The 20,624-nt window shown below is 54.9% G+C and overlaps 1 protein-coding gene across 3 annotated transcripts; it reads right to left on the bottom strand.

Moving 5' to 3' along the window:
- Positions 1 to 364: 364 nt before the first annotated feature.
- On the bottom strand, positions 365 to 20,085 carry LOC116745691 (signal transducer and activator of transcription 5A). Of its 3 annotated transcripts, none has more exons than XM_032616651.1 (20): positions 19,932 to 20,085; positions 18,979 to 19,133; positions 18,519 to 18,675; positions 17,302 to 17,388; positions 15,234 to 15,236; positions 14,244 to 14,418; positions 9,472 to 9,602; positions 9,113 to 9,264; positions 8,486 to 8,641; positions 7,897 to 8,076; positions 6,512 to 6,599; positions 6,295 to 6,417; positions 5,870 to 5,962; positions 5,224 to 5,430; positions 4,533 to 4,627; positions 4,317 to 4,447; positions 3,729 to 3,884; positions 3,155 to 3,206; positions 2,778 to 2,885; positions 365 to 1,783 (listed from the first exon to the last, which is right to left on the bottom strand). In XM_032616651.1, exons 2-20 carry the CDS (start codon positions 19,104 to 19,106, stop codon positions 1,621 to 1,623), a joined length of 2,385 nt encoding a protein of 794 aa, XP_032472542.1. In that variant the 5' UTR covers positions 19,107 to 19,133; positions 19,932 to 20,085; the 3' UTR covers positions 365 to 1,620. The 3 variants fall into 3 exon arrangements, with proteins under 3 accessions (XP_032472542.1, XP_032472543.1, XP_032472544.1); XM_032616652.1 differs by having other exon boundaries at positions 18,979 to 19,116; positions 19,932 to 20,078; XM_032616653.1 differs by lacking the exon at positions 15,234 to 15,236.
- Between the last annotated feature and the right edge of the window lie 539 nt (positions 20,086 to 20,624).

Raw genomic sequence — 20,624 nt, 5'->3', positions numbered from 1 at the left:
AGGACCGTTGTGAGGCTCCTGCAGCTTCCCCCCCATCTTCCATCCAGAGGGGTTGAGAATGGTCTGGGCGCTGGCGCTCAGCTGCCACCTTGGAGACTGCTTATAGCAGCAGCTGACAAGGAGAGGCAGGGACCAAAGTTCTCCCCTGCCCCCGGTAATTCCTGCCCCATCCTTTCCCAAGACCTCAAGTTCTCTAGTCTTCTGAGAGGCACTTAAAGTATTGGGGTGGGGATGGCACCCTTAAAACCACAGAAATGGGAGCCGACTGGCAACTTCAAGCTACACCTTACAGCACCAGCTACGCGGGAAGAGAGAAACAAAATGACTCCAGCGGTCCCCATGACCCAGGAGCCATTCCAGCAAATTTATGAAAAAAGATATTTTATTCAAAAACACTGTTTACACAAATGTGTAGCCTTTGTACAAATGCTTCCCATCCCCACCTTCCTTGAGAGACGTTTCAACCTGGGACTCACTCCTTCTGCTGTCAGCTGCCCCTGGCTGCGTGTGGCAGCTTCAGAGGGAGGAGCATGTGAGGTCGGGAGCGAGGCCTTCGCAGACCACAGCCAGTTATGCAGCTGTGATGAGGCCTATTCCAGGTTCTACCTCCCAGCAGAGTGGGCCTCGAGCAGCTTTTACCCCTCCCTCCAGACTCCACAGGTGAGATGCAAGCCCCTGGTGCTGCCTCTTGCAGGTTTTTTCCAGGAGGGGTTTGGGGATCAACAATGCAAGTCCTGGGCCTCCTGTTCACCACATCCTAGACCAGTCCCTCCCCCACTCCCCACCCCCACCTCTTCCATAAGTAAGCAAGGTTGCAGACAGAGAGGTGAGGAAAGAAGGCTGGGGCCAGATGGAGGGAAGGGGATATGGGACGGAAAGAGCAGGAATGTGGGCAGCAGCATTACACACTTGAAGCTGGAGCCCCCTGGCTGGGGACCAAGAGGCCAAGGAACTCCATCCTCAGAGCAGCTCTGACAGGCCCGATGCAAAAGACCCGTTTCTGCCGTGTTAGGGACATGAGCGCGGATGGCCTAGATTAGCTCTCAGTTCACAAAAAGCCTGGTGTCCACAGTCATTAGATAAAGTATAGAACATCACTCAGAACTGGTCTCTTGATTCTTCCAACCTCCATCCTGAGGGGAAGAACCAAGAGACCAACGTGTATGTTGCTCTGTACGAGAGGAGATGCACGTATATATGTGCACACACACTTGGGAGGCAAAGCATCTAACTCAGGAGTAAAACTTGAGCTTAGAGACGTTACCTGTCTCCTTTCCCTTCTTGAATCATTCCATTCAAATAGGTACTGAGCAGACAAAAGGCTCTGGCAGGAATAGGTTTGCCTGCCCGGCGTACCTGCAACTACAGAAGCAGCCCAGTCTCTTCCACAACAGACAGACCCAGTGGGCTCTTGGAATGCCTCCATCTGAAGAAAAAGGCAGCCACATACCTAGGACTGCAAAGGCGAGGCAGGCACACCTTGTACACAAACGTGCGCATATGCATGTGGACACGTGCTGCCGGCAAAGGCGTCAATATGCACAGCGATACAGAAACAAAATCACAATGAATATGAACCCTGCACGTTTCCAAAGAGAAGTGCAGCGTTCAAACAAACATTCACGAGAGCGAGCCTCTGGCAGAGGTGAAGAGACCAGTAGGCGGGGAGAGGCGGGGGTCCAGACTGTCCATAGGGCGTCGTAAGAGTTCCTCCACGTGCCGGGCCACATCCATGGTCTCATCCAGGTCAAATTCTCCATCCTGGTCGAGGACGGGGTCAGGGCTGGTAGAGAGAGAGGGACGTCAGAGGGAGCTGGCATGCCTCACAGCCCCAAGCTCCTGGAGGACAGCGTCCAGCCTGCTCCCCACTCAGACCAGAGTCTCATGGGAGCAGGACCCGCTCTGGCTAGACTCTTACACCCCAAGTTGAATAAGTCAGTCACTGGCTTGTTGGGAGACACCCCAGTTCTAGTCTCATCGCTCACGACCTCATCGAGCGATCTCAGGGGAATGAGGTAGTTGGGTGAATGTGCTGCCCGTGAAACCCCAGGCACCATTCACTGAGCACCTATGAAGGCCTGGGCCTTTCAACCACGTTACACCAACCCTCACAGCCACCCATAAGGCGGGTATTTACTCCACTTTATAGAGGAAGAAACTGAGACTCAATCATGTTAGGAAACTTGTTCAGGGCCACCTGGTTGGCAGGTGGAGTCAGGATTGGAATTCCGGTCTTTGTGACTCCCAAGCCTGCGGTCCTCCCACGGCAGCAGGCCACCCACAGCTTGGAAGAGAATTAATTCTCTGGGAACTCAAGAGAGGAGCAATTGACACCCTGTTCCCACACAACTCCTAAGAACAACTACCCCATCCATAGCTACCCTGTATCAAGCCCTTATAACAGTCTCATCTGTGCTAAATGCTCTACCTGCACTCTCTCACTTAATCCTGACCCCAGTCTCACGTGGTAGGTCTTTTTGCCTCCATTTTACAGGTGAGGAGACTGAGCATCAGAGAGGCTCAGTAATTTCCCCAAGGTCACACAGCTAGTCAGCACCAGAGCAGGGACCCTGCTACGTGTAGTTTCAAAATGCTCTATGCTTTTCATTGGCTGATCTCACCCACCCTGCACCTGGGCACGTGCCAGAGCCCGGCCCGGCCTGGGTGATCTCAGACCTAGAGGAGCTCTGGGTTCCTTGCCCACCAGTCCTCTGGTGCCCAGCCTGAGGCCAAGTGCCCAGTTCCTCCCCACGGAGCCCCAGGAGAACACAACCTACTTCTGTGGGTACATGTTATAATGAGCCTGGGGGCACACGGCTGGGGAGGGGGCCTGGTCCATGTAGGTGGCGCTGCTCCCGGCAGAGTCCGCAGAGGCGCTCACAAACCTGCGAGAGGAAGCAGAGCACAGCCTCAGCGGGGAGGGGCTCGGGGGCCACCTTCGTGTCTTTTTCAGGTGCGGAAGGACAGACAGCCCGCTGAGCCTGGGGCCCTGGCTGCAGGAGCGGGGCCCCAGGTACCGGGTACCGATGCCCTGGTGACCAAGCCCAGCTCCCTCCCCAGGAGGGGCGGCAGTGAGGGGTGAGGAGAGCCAGGTGCGGGGGGTGAGAGGAGAAGAGAGGCAGCAGGAGACCAGAGCTGGACCCGGGACACTTACTCAGGGACCACTTGCTTGATCTGTGGCTTCACGTATCCGTCCACTGCCTTAGCTGCCGAGGGCGGGGGGAGAACAGTGATGAGAACTGAAGTCTCTGGGAGCTCCCAGGGGAGTGGAAACCCACCTGTGCAGTCTGCCTCCCCCAACATTGCCATGCGGCCTCAGCAGGGATGAAATTTCCCACAGATTCCCAATAAACACCACCCAGGCCCTGGCTTCAGTCTCATTTTGCTTCCTACACTCAACTTGAGGGTAGGTTTGAGGGTGGAGAGTGGTGAGGGCAGCTGATCAAGATGGGAGTCCACTATCTGTGGGTTTGCATTATGGCTCCTCCCCCAGCACTGCAGCCTCTTCCTCCAAGGGCACAGAAGTGAGTCCCACTCAGTGTTTTGCTTTGCAGGGAAGAAAGCTGGGTCAGAGGTTTTGCTTTCCCTTTCTTCAGTTGTGAGCCCTGAAATCCTCTCCACGTGCCTTGCACCATCCCACCGACAAACACCCACAGGGGAAACAGCCCCTCGGCTCTTCTGGGGGCGTCCCCACTGCCTAGCCCCGGGAGTATCTGGGCAGGACGCACCGAGCACAGGGGTATAGTACTTGGAGAAGACCTCATCCTTGGGCCGGTCGGGAAACACGTAGATGAGATAGCTCAGGTCCCCCAGCCGGTCGGCCAGGGACCGGATGGAGAAATCCCGCGTGGTGAACGGCTTCAGATTCCACAGGTTACGGTCGGCTGTGAAAAGGCCAAGCTCATTCCCACAACCCACCGCCCTCGGGAGGAGGATCAGAGCTGTGGGGCTTCAGGGCAGGCTGGCAGAGACATCAGGGCTTTTACTAGCCTGCACGGCAACCCCACCCCTGTGCTCCTCGGCATAGGGCAATGAAATGACCACGGGCAAGCAGATACCAACAAGGCTGGGTCAGGGCAGAGAAGGACTCGCCCAGCAGTTCTGGAGTCCAGGAGGCCAATGATTTTAGGTTCTCCCCAGTGGAAAACAACAGAGAGGGAATGTGCTTCTGAGCAACACTCCTCCCACCCTCCAAGCTCAGTTCCCATGTCTCCCACCGGATACCTCCTAAGGATGCAGGCCTGATGGAGAATAGGCAACGAGGAAATGGAAGACAGGGCCACTGGGGCTAGAGTGTGGGCACGTAGGGAACTCACGAGAGTCAAACTTCCAGGCAATGGTGATGCCCCCTATTTCTGAGTCGCTAAAGCGCAACAAGAAGGTGCCGTCGGGCTTGTTGATGAGCAGGTCGTGGGCCTGTTGCTTATTCACAAAACCTAGGATGGCGCTGGGTGCATCGAGCATACAGTGTCACTGCTGGCAGCAGCCCCTGCCCCCTGAGCCCATGACCTCCCAGACCCCATTCCTCTCACCCGTCATTCCAATGGGGCTTGTGATGTTTCTTCAGCACCTCCATGACCCCATCGAACCACTGCCAGAAGGTGTAGTTCCAGCCTGGCAAGTTCTCCTGAGAGCCCCCAGGAAACCTCAAGTCAGGGCTTGTGCCCCCGTCGTCATGGGTGGTTCAGGGAACACTCAGTGCCCTCTTGTCCTCACCCAGACCTTCTCCCAGTTCCTCATCCGACTTGCCCCACACTCCAGCAAACTGCCACAGCCCCTGCTCATATCCTAGGGAACCAGAGAGGACACTGGCCTCTTGTCTCGCAGACACAGGGGTCCGGGACAACCCCACGGGGTGGGGGGCGGAGGTGCAAAGAATTGTCCAAGCTGGATGAGACCTCCAAAGTTATTCCTGCCCAACCCCTTCGCTTTACAGATGGGAAAAGCGCAGCACAGAGGAGGGAAGGGGCCTGGCAAATTAGTTAACACATCGAGGGCTAGAGACCAGGGACCCTGACTCCCAGCTCCGGGTTCCTTCCACCGTCCTGCTTTGGCTCTCATGGCCGCCTGCGTTCCTTGGGGTACTAGCCCCCGTCTCTCCTGGTTGTAGCAGAGGGGAGATGGGGGTAGAGGGGGGCCACTGACCGGGGGCAGTAACCCATGTGTGAGGTGGGGGAAGGGTGGCAGGGTGGTCCCAGGCAGGCAGCGGGCGGCGTCCCTCACCCTGTTGAACTGGGACCAGGACACGGACATGCCGTTGTAGTCCTCGAGGTGGCTGCTACCGCTGTTGAAGAGCTTCTGCGCCAGGAACACGAGGTTCTCCTTGGTCAGGCCCCGGTTGCTCTGCACTTCGGCCTTGAATTTCATGTTGAGCGCCTCGCACAGCTGCGGCCACAGGACTTTGTCAGGCACTGCAAACGGCACCCTGCCCTGGTGGGGAGAGAAAAAGGAAAAAAAGGCAGATTGAGGGAGTAGGAGATATTTACACACACACAGACACAGATACCAAGAGATAGAGGGGACTGAGAAAGGTCCAGAAAAGGGGACAAAAATGCAAGGGAAAGAAAGAGCTGGGGGCAGGGGCAGAGGGGTGGGCATACAGGGATGGGGACCCAGACCAGGACCCTGGGGAGAGAGATCAGGGACCAGAACCCCAAGACCACACTCACAGACCTAGGAGACCCCAGTCCCTTGACCCAGAGCCCAGACAGAGCCTAGGACATGCCGAGGGCAGGCTGTTCACACCAGCTGCCCCCTGACCTCTGGTCTGGCCCTAGGGTTGGGGAAGGCCACTCAGCAGGGGCCCTGGGGTTGGGGCTGACCCTGGGAAACTCCGAGGGGCCGAGGTGAGGGCTTCATGGGGACTCACCGGCTCGGCAAAGGCATTGTCCCATAGCACGGTGGCAGTGGCGTTGTGGTCCTGGCTGCCATGAACAATGACAACCACAGGAAGGGACAGGGTCTACGGGAATCCAGGGAATGAGGGGTGAGGGCATATGACCACTGTCTTGCCCTCCTCTTGGCAGAGACCCCCAACCCTCATTCCTCAAGCCCCTCCCAGCAAAACTAAACCAAAAACAAACCAAAAACACAACATACTTCTTCTTGGCCCATTGCCTAAATTCCGCGGGCTGGTGCGGGATTAAAACCTCGCAGATGGGCACCAGCAGGGTGACATTAGGTTTTCTGAGAGCATCACGGGGTAACTGGACTGAGCCTGTGTGAGGATTCAAGTCTCTGGCTTTCCCAAGCCAGCCGGGCAGCCGGCAAGGAGACGGGGGAGCCGGGTCTCACCTTCACCTGAAACACAAGCTCATTGCTGCCAACACTGAACTGAGATTCAAACAGGACCGTGAACTTCTCCTCTGTCACGGACTCTGCGCCTCGCCGGTCAGCGCGCTTGATCCTCTTTAGCGACTGCAGGAGGTCAGAGGGGAATGAGGAGAAAGCCGCTGGTTAGAGGATTCGGCTCTGGGCAGGCCTCCCTCCATGGGCGGGGCCCTGTCCTCACCATGTTCCTGAAGTGAGCGCTGAGGGTGCCTGTGGCCTGGTGATACTCCATCACACAACAGTTGTTCAAGATCTCTCCGCTGCACTCACTGCGAAGCAGAGAGGAACCCATCTCTACTGGGCCCAGGCCAGGAGCACCACCCTGTCTGCACCCTGGGCCCAGACTTCTCCAGAAAGCCCTGCCAGCAGCCCCTGCCCCTCCCCTAAGAGCATTTCTCCGAGTGTCCCTGGGCTCACTTTCTCATCAACCTGAGAGCACCTGAGCAAAGTCGCCAAGGGTGGGGCCTGTGTCTCTATCATTAAAATTCCTTGGGTATCAAGATTGATGTGGGGACTACTGAGCCCCCGAGCCACAGCTACTGAGCCCGCGTGCCACGACTACTGAAGCAACGTGCCTCGAGCCCATGCTCTGCAGCAAAGAGAAGCCACCGCAATGAGAGGCCTGTGCACCGCAGCGAAGAGCAGCCCCCGCTCGCCGCGACTAGAGAAAGCCTGCGGGCAGCAACAAAGACCCAATGCAGCCAATAAATAAATAAATGAATGAATAAACAAATAAATAAATTTAAGATTGATGGGGGCCTTCGGCAGTTTCTAGCGCACCTGAGATAAAAATCATGACCACAGCCTACAAAGATTCCCGAGATCAACCCCTGCCCACCTCCCTGGCCTCACTCAGGACAAGCGAGCCCACTGCCTTGTCTGTTTGCTGAACACGTACGCTCAGTGTCTGCCTCGGGACTTCTGTACTTGCCCTTCCTATCTCCCCAAACACTCTTTTTTTTTTTTTTTTTTTTGCGGTACGCGGGCCTCTCATTGTTGTGGCCTCTCCCGTTGCGGAGCACAGGCTCCGGACGCGCAGGCTCAGCGGCCATGGCTCACGGGCCCAGCCGCTCTGCGGCACGCGGGATCCTCCCGGACGGGGACACAAACCCGCGTCCCCTGCATCGGCAGGCGGACTCTCAACCACTGCGCCACCAGGGAAGCCGTCCCCAAACACTCTTGACCTTCTCATTCAGGTCTCCACTCAAATATATCCTCAGAAAGGCCCTCCTTGACTACCCATGTACTGCAGGCACTGTGATATTGCTTTATTTTAATTTTCTGTCTCAGGGTTGGGCAGGGAAAGAGCCAAGTTCTGTGTAGATCACAGCTGTGTCTCAGTGCTCAGCACAGGTCCTGGGACACCCAGCAGCGAAATACTTGTTGATTTACTGTGTGTGCGAAGTGTACGCCAGGACAGAGTGAACTGGAGCGACATGGGGCCACATCGCAATGCAGGACAAAGGGTTTCGGAGGGGGAGGCCATGCTGTCCCCATCACCCAGGACGCCTGCTGTAGCACACAGGCTGAGCTGAGGGAGGGGCAGATGGGAGCAGGGCAACGTACTTGCGGGTGTTCTCGTTCTTGAGCAGCGACTTGGCCTGCTGCTCGCTAATGATGGTCGCCTGCACCTGGGGGGGGTTCATGTGCACGTTCAGCTTCCCGCCCACCAGCAGGCGCACGGTGGCTGCGAACTTGGTCTGGGTCTTCAGGACCTGAGGGGGCTGCTTCTCGATGATGAACGTGCTGCGGGGACACAAGTGACCAGGTGATGCCTCAGGGCACGGCGCTCCGGTCCCGCCCTCCGCGTGCCGAGGCCGCCTTGCGCGGGGCACAGCAGGCGAAGGAAGGGCTTGTGGCACAGCCCCCGGTCCCGGGGGGGCCGCTGCGAGTCGGGGGAGCTGGCAGGAGGGGAGGCAGTGAGATGAACTCAACAGCTGAAACACGGGGAACAAGCCCATACAGTGTCCACGAGAGAAACCGGGCAAGGTGAACAGCAAGAGGCCACAGCAACAGGCGACAGAGGGGGGTGGGATGAGGGTGTGAGGCAGAGACAGAAGGGTTCAAGCCAGAGCGCCCTGTCTCTAAAGACCCTGCTGCCCGCGACCCAGGCCAACCGGATGGGGCCTGGGCGAGGCCAAGAGGCAGCAATCACCTGGTCACCAGGGCTGAGATGATGTCTGTGATGGTGGCGTTGACCTCAGCCAGCATCTCCTCCACGGGGCCGGGGATGGGCAGCTGCTGGCAGAGGTGCTCAGCTCTGCGGATCTGCTGCCGGTTCTGCCAGATGATCTCCGCCAACTTCTCACACCTGCACGGGAGCCCCGAGGCCAAAGGGAAGGACAAAGCCTTCACCCTCTTCCTCCAGGCCAGAAGCCAGAAGGCTCCCAGGCTGGGGAGAAGGCCCAGACCCAGCTCCACCCCCAGGAAGGCTCGGCGCCCTAGCCGCCCGGCCTGTCCACTGAGCAGAGCACGGCTGCCCTGCCTCCCAGAAACACAAAGAAACTCACAGGAGGAGCGACCTGACTTGGGTCCAACCAGCCTGAGCGTCGCTCTGCACACCTGGCCCCACCCCACTCCCTCACCCAGGGACGCCCCTTCCGGGGAAGGTGGCACAGGACGGGGGCACCAAAGTCTGCATCAGGAACCAGACCACTGGTGAAATAAGACCTGTGCCCCGTCAGAGGGAGCTGGCTGCTCACGTAAACACAGGAGCAGGACAGCAGCCAGTGGCACCACGCTGAGCCCCTGCCGCCCCCGCCTGGCCCCCCATTACCATTACCAGGATTGTAGCATGTCCAGGCTGCCCTCGGGGGGCCCTCCGTTCCCCGCCAGCTGCTGCCGCCGCTTCCACTGGATCAGCTCGTCATCCAGAATGATGGTCTGCTGCTTCCGCAGCAGCTGCAGGGTCTTCTGGTGCTTCTCGGCCAGCTCCTGCGGGGCGGGCGGGCGGAGCGGCCCTTCTGGGCTCTCAGAACACCCACAGGGCCTCCCCTCACCCCTTGCCGACCCGCTCTGCCCTGCGTGCCCACACAGCGGGGAAGGCTCTGGCCTCCTGCTCTGCTGGGTCCCGCTCTCCTCCTGGCTCTCTCCCTCCCTCAGGTCCACGCCCGGGAGGGGAGGGACGCAGAGCCCACTCACCACGCGGTACTGCTGCAGCGTCTGGGCCTCGCGCTGCAGCCAGGCCTCCAGGGACACCTGCTTCTGCTGGAGGGCCGTCTCCCGGCTCAGACGCTCCTGGGGGTTCAGCTGGGCCAGCTGGGCAAACTGAGCTGGAGGAGGGCACAGGACACCCACGACCATGACCTCCCCGGGTCCAGCAGGGAGCCCGGCAGAATCGCACTCACCTGTTCTGGAGGCAAAACCCTGGAGGGGACACAGCTGACAAGTGGCCCGTCAGGGTTCCACAGCCCCCAAAGATGAGTGGGCTCCGTCCCCTGGCCCCCCGACTCTGAGCTCCCCTTGGGGAGTGGGGAGACGGAAGCTCGGGGTACAGCTGGGGAGGAGCCAGCCCATGGCCTCCCTGCCCGCCCAGCCCTCCTCTCCCCACGCGGGGTCCGGCTTAGAGCCACCCTGCCTGGTCTGAAGTGTGTCCTCGCCGTTTAGAAGGTGGGTGAACTCGGGCAAATCACCTCACTCTCCCCTGCCTCAGCTTCCCCAGGTGTAAAATGGGAGAATCACGGCACCTGCCCCAGTGGCTGCTGTGACGTTAAATGAGCAAAAATGATACAGAAAATACTCAGGAAGCTGCCTGGCACCATCAGCTCCAGGTGAGAGTCAGTCCTCACGGTCAATGGGTTACAGGACGGGATTAAAGGCTCATGGAGCAGCTCTCAGCCCCAACCTCACAGGACAGAGCCGCATCAGGAAGGCCCTGCTCCGCGGGGCTGAGCACAGCAGCCTCTCCTCGGGGAAGTTGGGGGGCGGTTTCTCCAGGTGCTGAAGGGGCCTCTCCTCGGGGAGGTGGGCGGGGGGGTTCTCCAGGTGCTGAAGGGGCCTAACATGTTTGTCCAGGTTGGGTCACCGTGAGCTCAGCAGACCAGCCGGAAGAGGGAGAGAGACAGAGTGTCCAGGGCCACTGGGGACACGAAAGCAGCAAGATTCTCTCAAGAGAGGGAGGCCGCTTCTCTCCACACCAGCTGTCAGGCATCTCATCGATGGCAGGAATAAGGTAATGAGGCCTCACCAACAAGGCCTTTTCAAAAAATCTGTTATATAATACTTAAGACCCAGGCAAGTACTGATAGAAAGGATGATACAAGGAACACCTGTGTATCAAGAAGCCCACTTAAGGAAGTAAACATTTCCCCAGTTAAGCACCTGTACACCCTCCCCTGCCGGCATCCCCATCCCTCCCTCCACAGGCAATCACCATCCTAGATGCTGGCATTCCTACCCCCACCAATAGGCTTTTGGAACGTCCCACGGTCTTACTGGGGCTGAGTCAAGAAGATGAGAGCGTCGGTCAGCAGGTCTTGGTCAAGTTCCCGGCAGGCCTCTGAGGGCCATGTCACACTGACCGAGGCCCTGCCCTATGGACGCACAAAAGCAACTAAGGACACACTAACGCAACCCTAGACAGCCAGGAAGGCCCAGAACTAGAAGAGAACTTAGAAATATGGCTCCAACATGACTGCGGGGGACAGAGCAGGTAAGGAACACAGCAGAAGAATCTGGAGAGCCACCTCGGAATCCTGCCGCCCACAGGGAGGTGGTGGGGATCCCAACGCCAGGCCCAGCCTCCTTATGCAAGTGACCCACTTAGGTCTCTCCTGGCAAATTGGAGACGCTTCTGGGAAGGACACCAGGAGACTTGAGGCAGCTGTCTGCTCCACTGGAGGGAGCTGAGACTTCCCTTGCACAGACAGATCAGTAGTCTGTTTCTGATGGGCGCACTTGATCAATGAGACTGAACTGACATTGCACGACGGGGACAAACCCAAACCAGAATCGGAACCCAACCTCACAAGTAGGAAACAGAATAGCCCAGAACAGGACCATCAGTACTGTCAACCAGTCAACGGCCTTGGGTAGAAATAATAGCCTGAAATGTCCTGCTCCCTAATGTAGCAGAAGGGCCTTCCTTTCTTTCGGGTCAGTCTGGGATGGATTCAGATCGGAAGAAGAGCTGCTAGAATTATCCCCCCAACATTTCCTCAACAGCTGCTATGATTCAGGCAATGTGCTAGTCTCAGGGTACAGAAAACACTGACAGGGCAAGGTAGGAGGAAGGCTTAAGTAGTTAAATTAAAATAGAATCTTAAAAAATTTAAACAATTAAAAGGAAGAACAGAGGAACAAATACTGAAAATGGACAAAACAAAATAAATATTAACATAGGGACCTCAATTGCTATTACATTAAATATTAGTGGACTAAACACCTTAATTAAAAGCAAAGATTGTCAGAATAAATAAAAAAGCTGGACTCAACTATATGCTGTCTACATTTCAAATTTTGAAAAGCATGGTTAAAAATATGTTTCTGGGCTTCCCTGGTGGCGCAGTGGTTGGGAGTCCGCCTGCCGATGCAGGGGATGCGGGTTCGCGCCCCGGTCCGGGAAGATCCCACATACCGCGGAGCGGCTGGGCGCGTGAGCCATGGCCGCTGAGCCTGCGCGTCCGGAGCCTGTGCTCCGCAACGGGAGAGGCCACAACAGTGAGAGGCCCGCGTACAGAAAAAAAAAAAAAATGTTTCTATGTAAAAATAGAATAAGAAGGCTGGAGGAGTAATACTAATATCTGATAAAGTAGATTTCAAGGCAAAGAGTGTTACCAGAGCTCAAGAAAGATATTCCATAAGTATTAAGGTGTCAATCAATCAAAATGACATAATAATTCTCAATGTATATGCATCTAATAACAAAGCTTCAAAAATACATAAAAGAAATATTTACATAAATAATTGGAAAATTACACAATACTATAGGAGATTTTGATACCTCTCTTTCAGCATCTGATAGAACAATTAGGCAAAAAAGTCAATAAAGATATATCAGTGATTCTTAAAGTGTGAACCAGGGATCCCTGAAGGGTTCCTAAGACCCTTATAGGAGGTCCACCAAGCCAGAACTATTTTCATAAAGTTATAGGACCTTATTTACCTTTTTTTCTCTTATTCACTTATAAGCATAGAGCAGAGTTTTCTAGAGGTTACAAGATATGTGATGTTACAACAGATTGAAAGCCAGCTCCAGCTATCTCCTATTAAGCCTAACATTAAAGAGATTTGCAAAAATGTAAAGCAATGCCACTCTACTCGCTAAACTTGGTGTGGGTTTTTTAAACTTTATTATGTTAACATCATATATTATGTTATATATGTTAACATTATTGAATTTATTATTGCTATCTTAAAATAAAACAACTTCAGAACATACATTCAAGTCCACAAAATACATTCACCAACACAGAGCATATGCTGGGGCATAGAACAAGTCTCGATAAATTTACAAGAAGAGATCATATAGAGTGTGTTCTCTGACAACAGTGGAATTTAACAATGAAATGAAAATGAAATCAATAATGATACGACATCTAGAAAAACACCAAATATTTGGAAATTAAACAATATACTTCTAAATAGTATATGGTAAAATAATTAATCAGAAGAGAAATTAGATAATATTTCAAATTGAATAATGAACATATAGCATATCCAAAATGATGAGATGCAGCTAAAGCACTGATGAGAGGGAAATTGATAGCTCTGAATATATATACATTAGAAAAGGAGAAAGGTCTAAAATCAATGACCTATGGTTCTACCTTAAGACACCAAAAATAGAAGAGTGAAGGAAAAGGCAGTTTGATACTTCTTGTTCTCACTAGGATGGGGTGGTACAGCTCTGGGATCAATTTGAAGTGAAGGAAGATGAGCCACATTTCAAGACTCTTAAAAGTGTACCTGGGTGAATTTCTTCTGAGTTAATTTTTCTCTCCCTACACCCTTATCATGGCAGTCACTAGCAAATTATAGACCTAGGAGACAGGAGAATTTTCCACTGTCACCTCCTCCTCCCACCTTTACCTCCTATTAGGCTCAAGAAGGGGCATTCCTGGAGTTCCACCTCTCCCCAGCCTGGTTCAACCAGGGGACTCCCAACCTAAGTCCTCCCTTTGACTGGGGAACACTTTGTCCATATTCATTCATTCATTGATTCATTCATTGAGATATTCACTGAATATTGGTTAAAATATAGTGATTTTATGACATATCTCTAGTTAAGATCCAGTTCTGCAACTTGCAAGAAATCCAGGCCAGGGCTTCTCTGGTGGCGCAGTGGTTAAGAATCCGCCTGCCAATGTGGGGGACACAGGTTCAAGCCCTGGTCCAGGAAGATCCCACATGCCGCAGAGCAACTAAGCCCATGCGCCACAACTACTGAGCCTGCGCTCTAGAGCCCGTGAGCCACAACTACTGAGCCCGTGTGCCACAGCTACTGAAGCCTGTGCACCTAGAGCCCGTGCTCCACAACAAGAGAAGCCACTGCAGTGAGAAGCCTGCGCACCACAAAGAAGAGTAGCCCCGCTCTCTGCAACTAGAGAAAAGCCCACGCGCAGCAATGAAGACCCAACGCAGCCAAAAATAAATAAATAAAATAAATTTAAAGAAACCCAGGCCAAATTACGTGTTCTCTTTGAACATCAGTTTTATCATCTGCAAAACAGGAATAATACAACTACCTATTTTTTAGGGCTGTTGTAAAGGTTGTAGTGAATAATGCATGCAAAGCTTTTAGCCTGGAGCCTGGCCCATAGCGGGGGCTCCATCACTGGGAACGTTACTCCTCCCAAGCTTCGGATAAGGTTCTGGGGAGACAGACGTGGATCTAGCCCCAACCCTGCAGGAGTTCACAAAGTGGTCTCACTCCCGTCCCCCAGACACACGCTGCCCTCCCACACCAGCCTCACCCTGGATCCTCAGGCTCTCTTGATACTGGATGATGAAGTACTCTTGAGTCTGCTGTAGCTTCTTCAGCTCATTCTCTGTGTCTTGCGTGACCAGTCGCAGCTCCTCAAGTGTCTGGTTGATCTGAAGGTGTTTCTGGGACATGGCATCAACCAGGATCCCAGAAGAAGAACTACCCTGGAGACATATCAGGGGAGAGTGTGGGCAGCAGTAAACTGGGCAGTGAGGATGGAAGAAAACCTCAGGCCCTGGGGAATGCCAATACTACAGACACCAGATGCCAGATCTAGAATAAGAAGGAAGGGTACTTTGAGTCAGAAGGAGAGTCATTTGCCAGAATGGGGGTGGAGGAAGAGAAACAGGTGACCTGGCGGACTATGGCATCTTCATAAAGCATGGAAGAAACTTCTATTGCAGTTCTAACCTCCACCAGAGTATCCCACACAGGGTCCATCTGAGTTCTCTCTGGAGAGACTAGAACTCAACATGTCCCAGGAGTTACCTGGGTTTTCCTACTAATGATGATGACCCCTCACTTCGTAGTCATTCGCTGACCCGGTGCCATGATGCCACCTGTGCTAGGTGCTGGGGACACAGTGGGGGACAAGGCTGTGGGAACACACATCATCTGTGTCCTCACTCGAGACCTTCTTGTGACTGAGGGAAAAGTGTGAACCGCTCACAGGTGGCATCCTGGAGACCCCAAGTGAAGTGACAGGGGAGGCATCCACAAGGGCTTTGTGGATCCAGTCATTTAACTAACCTGGTCGGATCTATTCCTTCAACCAAGTCTTCAGGGCCTTTCCAATGACCTGCTCTCAGAATAAAATCCAAACTCCTTCCACACCCTCCACGGCCCTAGCCGTTAGCCTCTGCCTACCCTACCCGCAGCGCCACTGCTGCCCAAGCACACCAGCTACTTTCTGTTCCTGAATACATAAGCGTGTTCCTGCCTCAGGGCCTTTGTATTTGTTGTTCCATCACCCTGGAACATTCTGGCACCAAACCTTCCTGCTGGCACTTCCAGTGGCACCTTTTCAGAGTGACCCTCTCTGATGAGCCAATTTAAAACAGGACCTCCCTTACCGAAGGTCTTTTTCTTGCATGTTCTTTCTTTTTTCTTTTTTTTTTTTTGCGGTACGCGGGCCTCTCATTGTTGTGGCCTCTCCCGCTGCAGAGCACAGGCTCCGGACGCGCAGGCTCAGTGGCCATGGCTCACGGGCCCAGCCGCTCCGCGGCATGTGGGATCTTCCCGGAACCGGGGCACGAACCCGTGTGCCCTGCATCAGCAGGCGGACTCTCAACCACTGCACCACCAGCGAAGCCCCTTTCTTTCTTTTTTAAAATTTATTTATTAATTTGTTTTTATTTTTGGCTGTGTTGGATCTTCGTTGCTGCTCATGGGCTTTCTCTAGTTGAGGCAAGCGGGGGCTACTCTTCCTTGCGGTGCGCGGGCTTCTCATTGTCGTGGCTTCTCTTGTTGCAGAGCACGGGCTCTAGAGCGCAGGCTCAGTAGTTGTGGCACACGGGCTTAGTTGTTCCGCGGCAGGTGGGATCTTCCCGGACCAGGGCTCGAACCCGTGTCCCCTGCATTGGCAGGCGGATTCTTAACCACTGCGCCACCAGGGAAGCCTGCATGTTCTTTCTTGTCTGCCTCCCTGCACTAGGATGTGAACTCCTTGAGGCCTAGGACCTTGTCTGTCTTGTGCCCCACAAAATCCCCAAGGCCCAGGACATCAGAGGGGTTGAAGAACAGCTTGATGACTGGGAGAACAATTATTTACCCCCAACCATGACCTGCATCGTAGGCATGTATTTCTTAATTGCGGCCGAACTCATTTGTACATTTACAGATAGCTCTGTAATTGCACCAAGTCAAGAGTTGTACCAGTTGACCCTCTGTGACCTGGCTTCTGCCCAGTTGGCTCCCTTCTCCCCAGTAGCACTGAACACTTACAATTCTTCGAATGTCATAAGGTGGCTCGCGCCTTCCTGCCCTCACATATACTGCTGTTATTTTTGACTAGAAAACTCATCCTGCCTCCTTCCTCCCTCTTTCCCCACTGTAGTTCGGGCATCCTTTTCCTCAGGACACCCTCCCCTCCACCAGCCAGCCTGCTCCAGTCTGAGTTGGATCCTTTTTCCAAAGAGGCCCGCTTAGCACTCAGCTGACACCTAAAGAATCTATCATCGCCTGAATTCCCTTTAGGTGGAGACCAGGACTTTATCTGTTTTTCCCGTCCTAGTCCAGTGTCAGATGCACAGCAAGACCTGAATAAATGTTTACTGAATGAACTCTCAAATTCTTGAAATCAGTCTCCACCACAAGTAAATAATAAATATGACTTCGCTCCAGGCACTAGTCTGTGGTCTTTACCTGTGGGATATCATTTCATGAAATTCATTTTGCTTTATTGCAGATAATATACCATTTGTACCATTGTCCCAGCAATGTCTGATGCCTTTATGATTTCAGAACATGGGGGACGAGTCCCTGCTCTGCCTCGCTAGGCCTCGCTTCTCTGAGCTTGCCGGGTTACTTCTTCTGCCATAGACCTCGGCTCTGCTTCCCCTCATAGACCACACCAGAGGATATTTCTTCTTTTGCCTCCAGCCCCGTTTATTGAATGACAAATCTTTCCCCTGGTGATGTGTAATGCCATCACTGACTGACATAGATCGCATCTCCTGATGTGTATGTGTGTTTTTAGGGCTTCCTTTTCCGTTTCATTTGTGTTTGTCTATCCTTTGCCCACATAGTATCACACAATAACCCTACAGGGTAGATACTGTGACTGTCCTCATTTATAATAGAAAAAGACAGAGGCTCAGAGAGGTTAAGTAACTTGCTTAAGTCACACAGCTAGTAAGTAGTAGAGCCAGGGACTGAAGCCGGGGAGTGGGGGTCGGGTGTCAGTCTACACCTGCATGTGATACTGCCTCTCATACTTGCCCATGTCTTTTATTTCTTTGGTGCTTTCTCATGCCCGTGTTTATAAAACATATAAAAGCAGGTAGAAGGACTTCCCAAAACCTCCCCCCAAACCCATGGACACTCACGTTGGCTTCTCGGACCAGCCTCTGTTCATTGTACAGAATATGGCGGATGCAGCGCACCAATTCCATGGGACAGTGGTCGTACGTGTTCTGAAAGAATCCAACAGCAGCTGCCAGTGGCCATCCTCTGCTCCCACCGTGACCATTGCAGAGCCACGCCCACCCCTTCCTCTCCTCCAGCCCCTGCCTCAGCTTCCCCTGGGAAGCCTCAGGAACTGTCACCAGAACCTCTATCTCTCCTTGACTTGATTTCCCCTCGCAGATCTTCATATTTGGTTTGCAGTGCATTAGAAACAGTTTACAAAGCACTTCCAATCTGCCATCTCCTTTGACCTTGTGCATCATAGAAACCCTATGACATAAGCAGAAACTGTTATCCTCATTTCACAGATGAGAAAACTGATCCTCAGAGAGATTAAGTACTAGTCCAGAGGCAAACGACTGAGCAGATGACTCAAGACCCAGGGCATCCAATGCCAAGGTCAAGGTACTTCCACTATAGTCCTGGCCCTGGGTTCCTGTTTTGCTCCCCTCTTCCCACCAAGTTTCTCGTGTTTCCTGCCTCTTCTGGGATGGACTTTTTATTCTTCTGACACCCTGCTGCTGGTATTTAAGAAGGGCTCTCTAAATATTCAAGTGAGTTCCAACAAATGCTCAACTATGATTACCACCCTCACCCCTTTCCTGCTGCCACAAAAACTCCCTCTCTCCCCTATATTCCTTCCCCCCGCATCCTCAGGTGAAGGAGAAGCTACACCTTACATCCAAGACCTTAATTCAAGGCTCCAGGACAACTCTGTTCCTCTTGCACGCGACTTCAGCAGCTCTTTGAAAAGCCTTTAAAAGAGCCGCAAGAGGGATGTGTGGCTGCCTCGTTGCCTCATTTCTAGAACCTGTCAGTATTCCTTTCTCTGACAACAGAATCTTGACTTGCTCTACCCCCATCCCTTCTGCTTGATCTGCCCAGAATGCAGTTTCACCCATCCCCCTTCTCTTGGGGACAAACACGCCCCACCTCTTGCTTTATAATATGCTAAGGGGAATCTGACAGGTCTGATTTAGAAAGAGGGGGTGGGGGAAATCGAAGCACAGAAAGGTTGCCGATAAGCTCAGGGTCATACGGTGAGTCAGTGGCCAAACCAGGAAAAAAACCAGGGGTTCTGGTGCTGGAAAGAGAAGGCGGACACCGCACCCTGCAGATGCCCGGAGCTCATACCCACCTGGAGCTGCGTGGCGTAGTGCCCCAGCTTGATCTTCAGTAAGAACCCATCTTCCCCTACTTGGTGCTCAGCCTTCTTCTGCAGCTCCTGCACCAGGCCCTCCAGGAGCTGGGTGGCCTGGGGTCGGTCCTGGGGGTTGTCCAGGTCGATGGCATCCCTTGGGGCAGGGCAGGAGAGACAAGCCTACTATGGTGCCTCCTTGGGCATGGAGGTCAGGCACCAAGAAGGACGTGGAAATCCAAGGCTCGCGCCCACAAGACTTGTTCCTGGCAGCTCCACAGGCACCAGAGTCTAGAAACATTCCCTCTCCAATCCCAGACTCCCATTTCCCTGTTCCCCTTTCCCAAGGACACCGCCCCTTCTGCACAGAGCGGGACAGACAGGACCAGAATCTCACCAAACCACAAAGAGGAGACCTAAAGGCCAAGGGGCCTGGATGGCACCAGGCAGGGGCACCTACCACGGCTGGCTCTCGATCCACTGCGCTAAGTAATGCCGGACCTCGATGGGGAAGTGCTGCCCATACAGCACCTGCATCTGGCGAAGTGCATCTCCCTGCAGCTGTTGGGCCTGGATCCAGCCCGCCATGTCCGTTCACCTAGCACGAGCAGAGGGCTGAAGAGGCGCCTCCTTGTTAGAGGCGAGGGCTGGGCCTGCCCCTGGCCCTGCCATGCCCACCCATCCCTGGACCGCGGTCAGGCCCGGCCCCTCCCCTCCCACAGACACGCTTTCCTGTGCGGGAAGAGAGAGGGTGAGGAGGGGAAGGCCGCCCTTCCCTCCAGCGAGGAACCCGCTGAGGCTTGGGGAGGGGCTCCCGAAAGGCAGGTGCCCTCCCCCTCTTCCTCTCCCCTCGCCCCACCGGGGCTTCCCCGGGGTGGGAACAGCTAGAAACTGAAAGAGAAACTTGATGGCGGAGGCCCACGGGCCCTCTGGGGAGGGCTGCAAGAATCCCCCCACTCTGCTTCGAACCCCGAGTCCCCATTTCTGGGAACGGGGGATATTCCAGCCCAACGTTTGGGCAACGTCACCGACGGTTCCCACTGGACGGCTCTGTCACCATAAGCACGTGGCTGGGGTTAAGGAGAGAGGGCTGGGGAGACAGACACTCCCTCTCTTGGGCTGCGTCCCCCAAGCTGTGCCCCGAGGTCTCCCACTGTCCAGTCCGACAGCGCCCCCTGCCCTCTGCCGGCGAGGGTGGCGTCCACCCTCGGCCCCCTCCCTGCATCAGCGTCCCGCGTCCCTCGTCTCTCGTCCGCGCTGCGCGCTGCGCCGAAACTCCCTCTCGGTCCCGGGGACCGTCCCCTGCACCCCTACGGCCGTCGGGCTCCGGGTCCCGCGGTGAGGGGGCCGGGGCAGCAGCCAGGGGCGCCCTCTGGGCGCGCGCCGCCGGGGGCGCGCGGCCGGGCCACCCACCTGGTCGCGCAGAGCCGTCCGGCTGCGGGGCTGACGCTCGCTCCCTGCCCGGGCTCCTGGCGGCGGCGGAGGCGGTGGCGGCGGCTGTTACTACAGGAAGGAGCCGAGAGCAGCGATTTCCTCCTCAAAGGTCAGCTGCCTCTGATAGACCATACACAGCGCGCGAGCTCTCGCCAACACCCCTCCCAGCCTCGGTCGCTCTCTCCCTGCCTCCGCCCTTGGTGGCTACCTCCCCGGCGAGTGCACAGCGACGGCGGCCGCGGCCGGGCCCCAGGCAGCGAGGCGGGGCTGGCGCCGAGCACAGGGGCTGCCCCGATGGCCGGGTCACCCGGGAGTCCCAGCCAGCCCTCGCCGGCGGCCCCGCGGAGCTGCCGCGGACCGTGCTGAGCAAGAGGCGCAGGAGTGGCTGGAGGATGAGGGTGGTAGGGCTGGGAAATCCCGGGCTCCGGAAATCCCAAAGCAGGGCCTCAGTTTTCTCATCTGTAAAAAGGGAGGAGGGAAGGGTTGGACCAGCCTTCCAGCCCTGGCGTTTGTCATCCTGTGAGTCTCTAGATTTAAAAAGTTTAGCGCGTGTTTGCGTGTGTGTTTGTGTGGGTTGGGGACACAGCTTTTGTAATCTCAGAGACAAAGCGTATTGAGGGGAAAGACTGGGGATTCCAGAGAAGACAGCTCACCCAGGGGGCCCCCACCGCC

The sequence above is a fragment of the Phocoena sinus genome, chromosome 20, assembly GCF_008692025.1.
Source record: "Phocoena sinus isolate mPhoSin1 chromosome 20, mPhoSin1.pri, whole genome shotgun sequence".
Classification (NCBI taxonomy): Eukaryota; Metazoa; Chordata; class Mammalia; order Artiodactyla; family Phocoenidae; genus Phocoena; species Phocoena sinus.
Note: the sequence above shows the minus strand (reverse complement) of the source record. Positions and strands in the feature narration are given on the sequence as shown.

Bases quoted from the DNA above. Each gene is read 5' to 3' on its own strand.
- LOC116745691 (XM_032616651.1), bottom strand. From the start codon at position 19,106: ATGGCGGGCTGGATCCAGGCCCAACAGCTGCAGGGAGATGCACTTCGC. The intron at 9,603-14,243 runs GTGAGGCTGGTG...GCCCTCCTCCAG, and splicing joins AGAGAGCCTGAGGATCCAGG to CTCAGTTTGCCCAGCTGGCC. The intron at 1,784-2,777 runs GTAGGTTGTGTT...TCTCTCTACCAG, and splicing joins TATAACATGTACCCACAGAA to CCCTGACCCCGTCCTCGACC.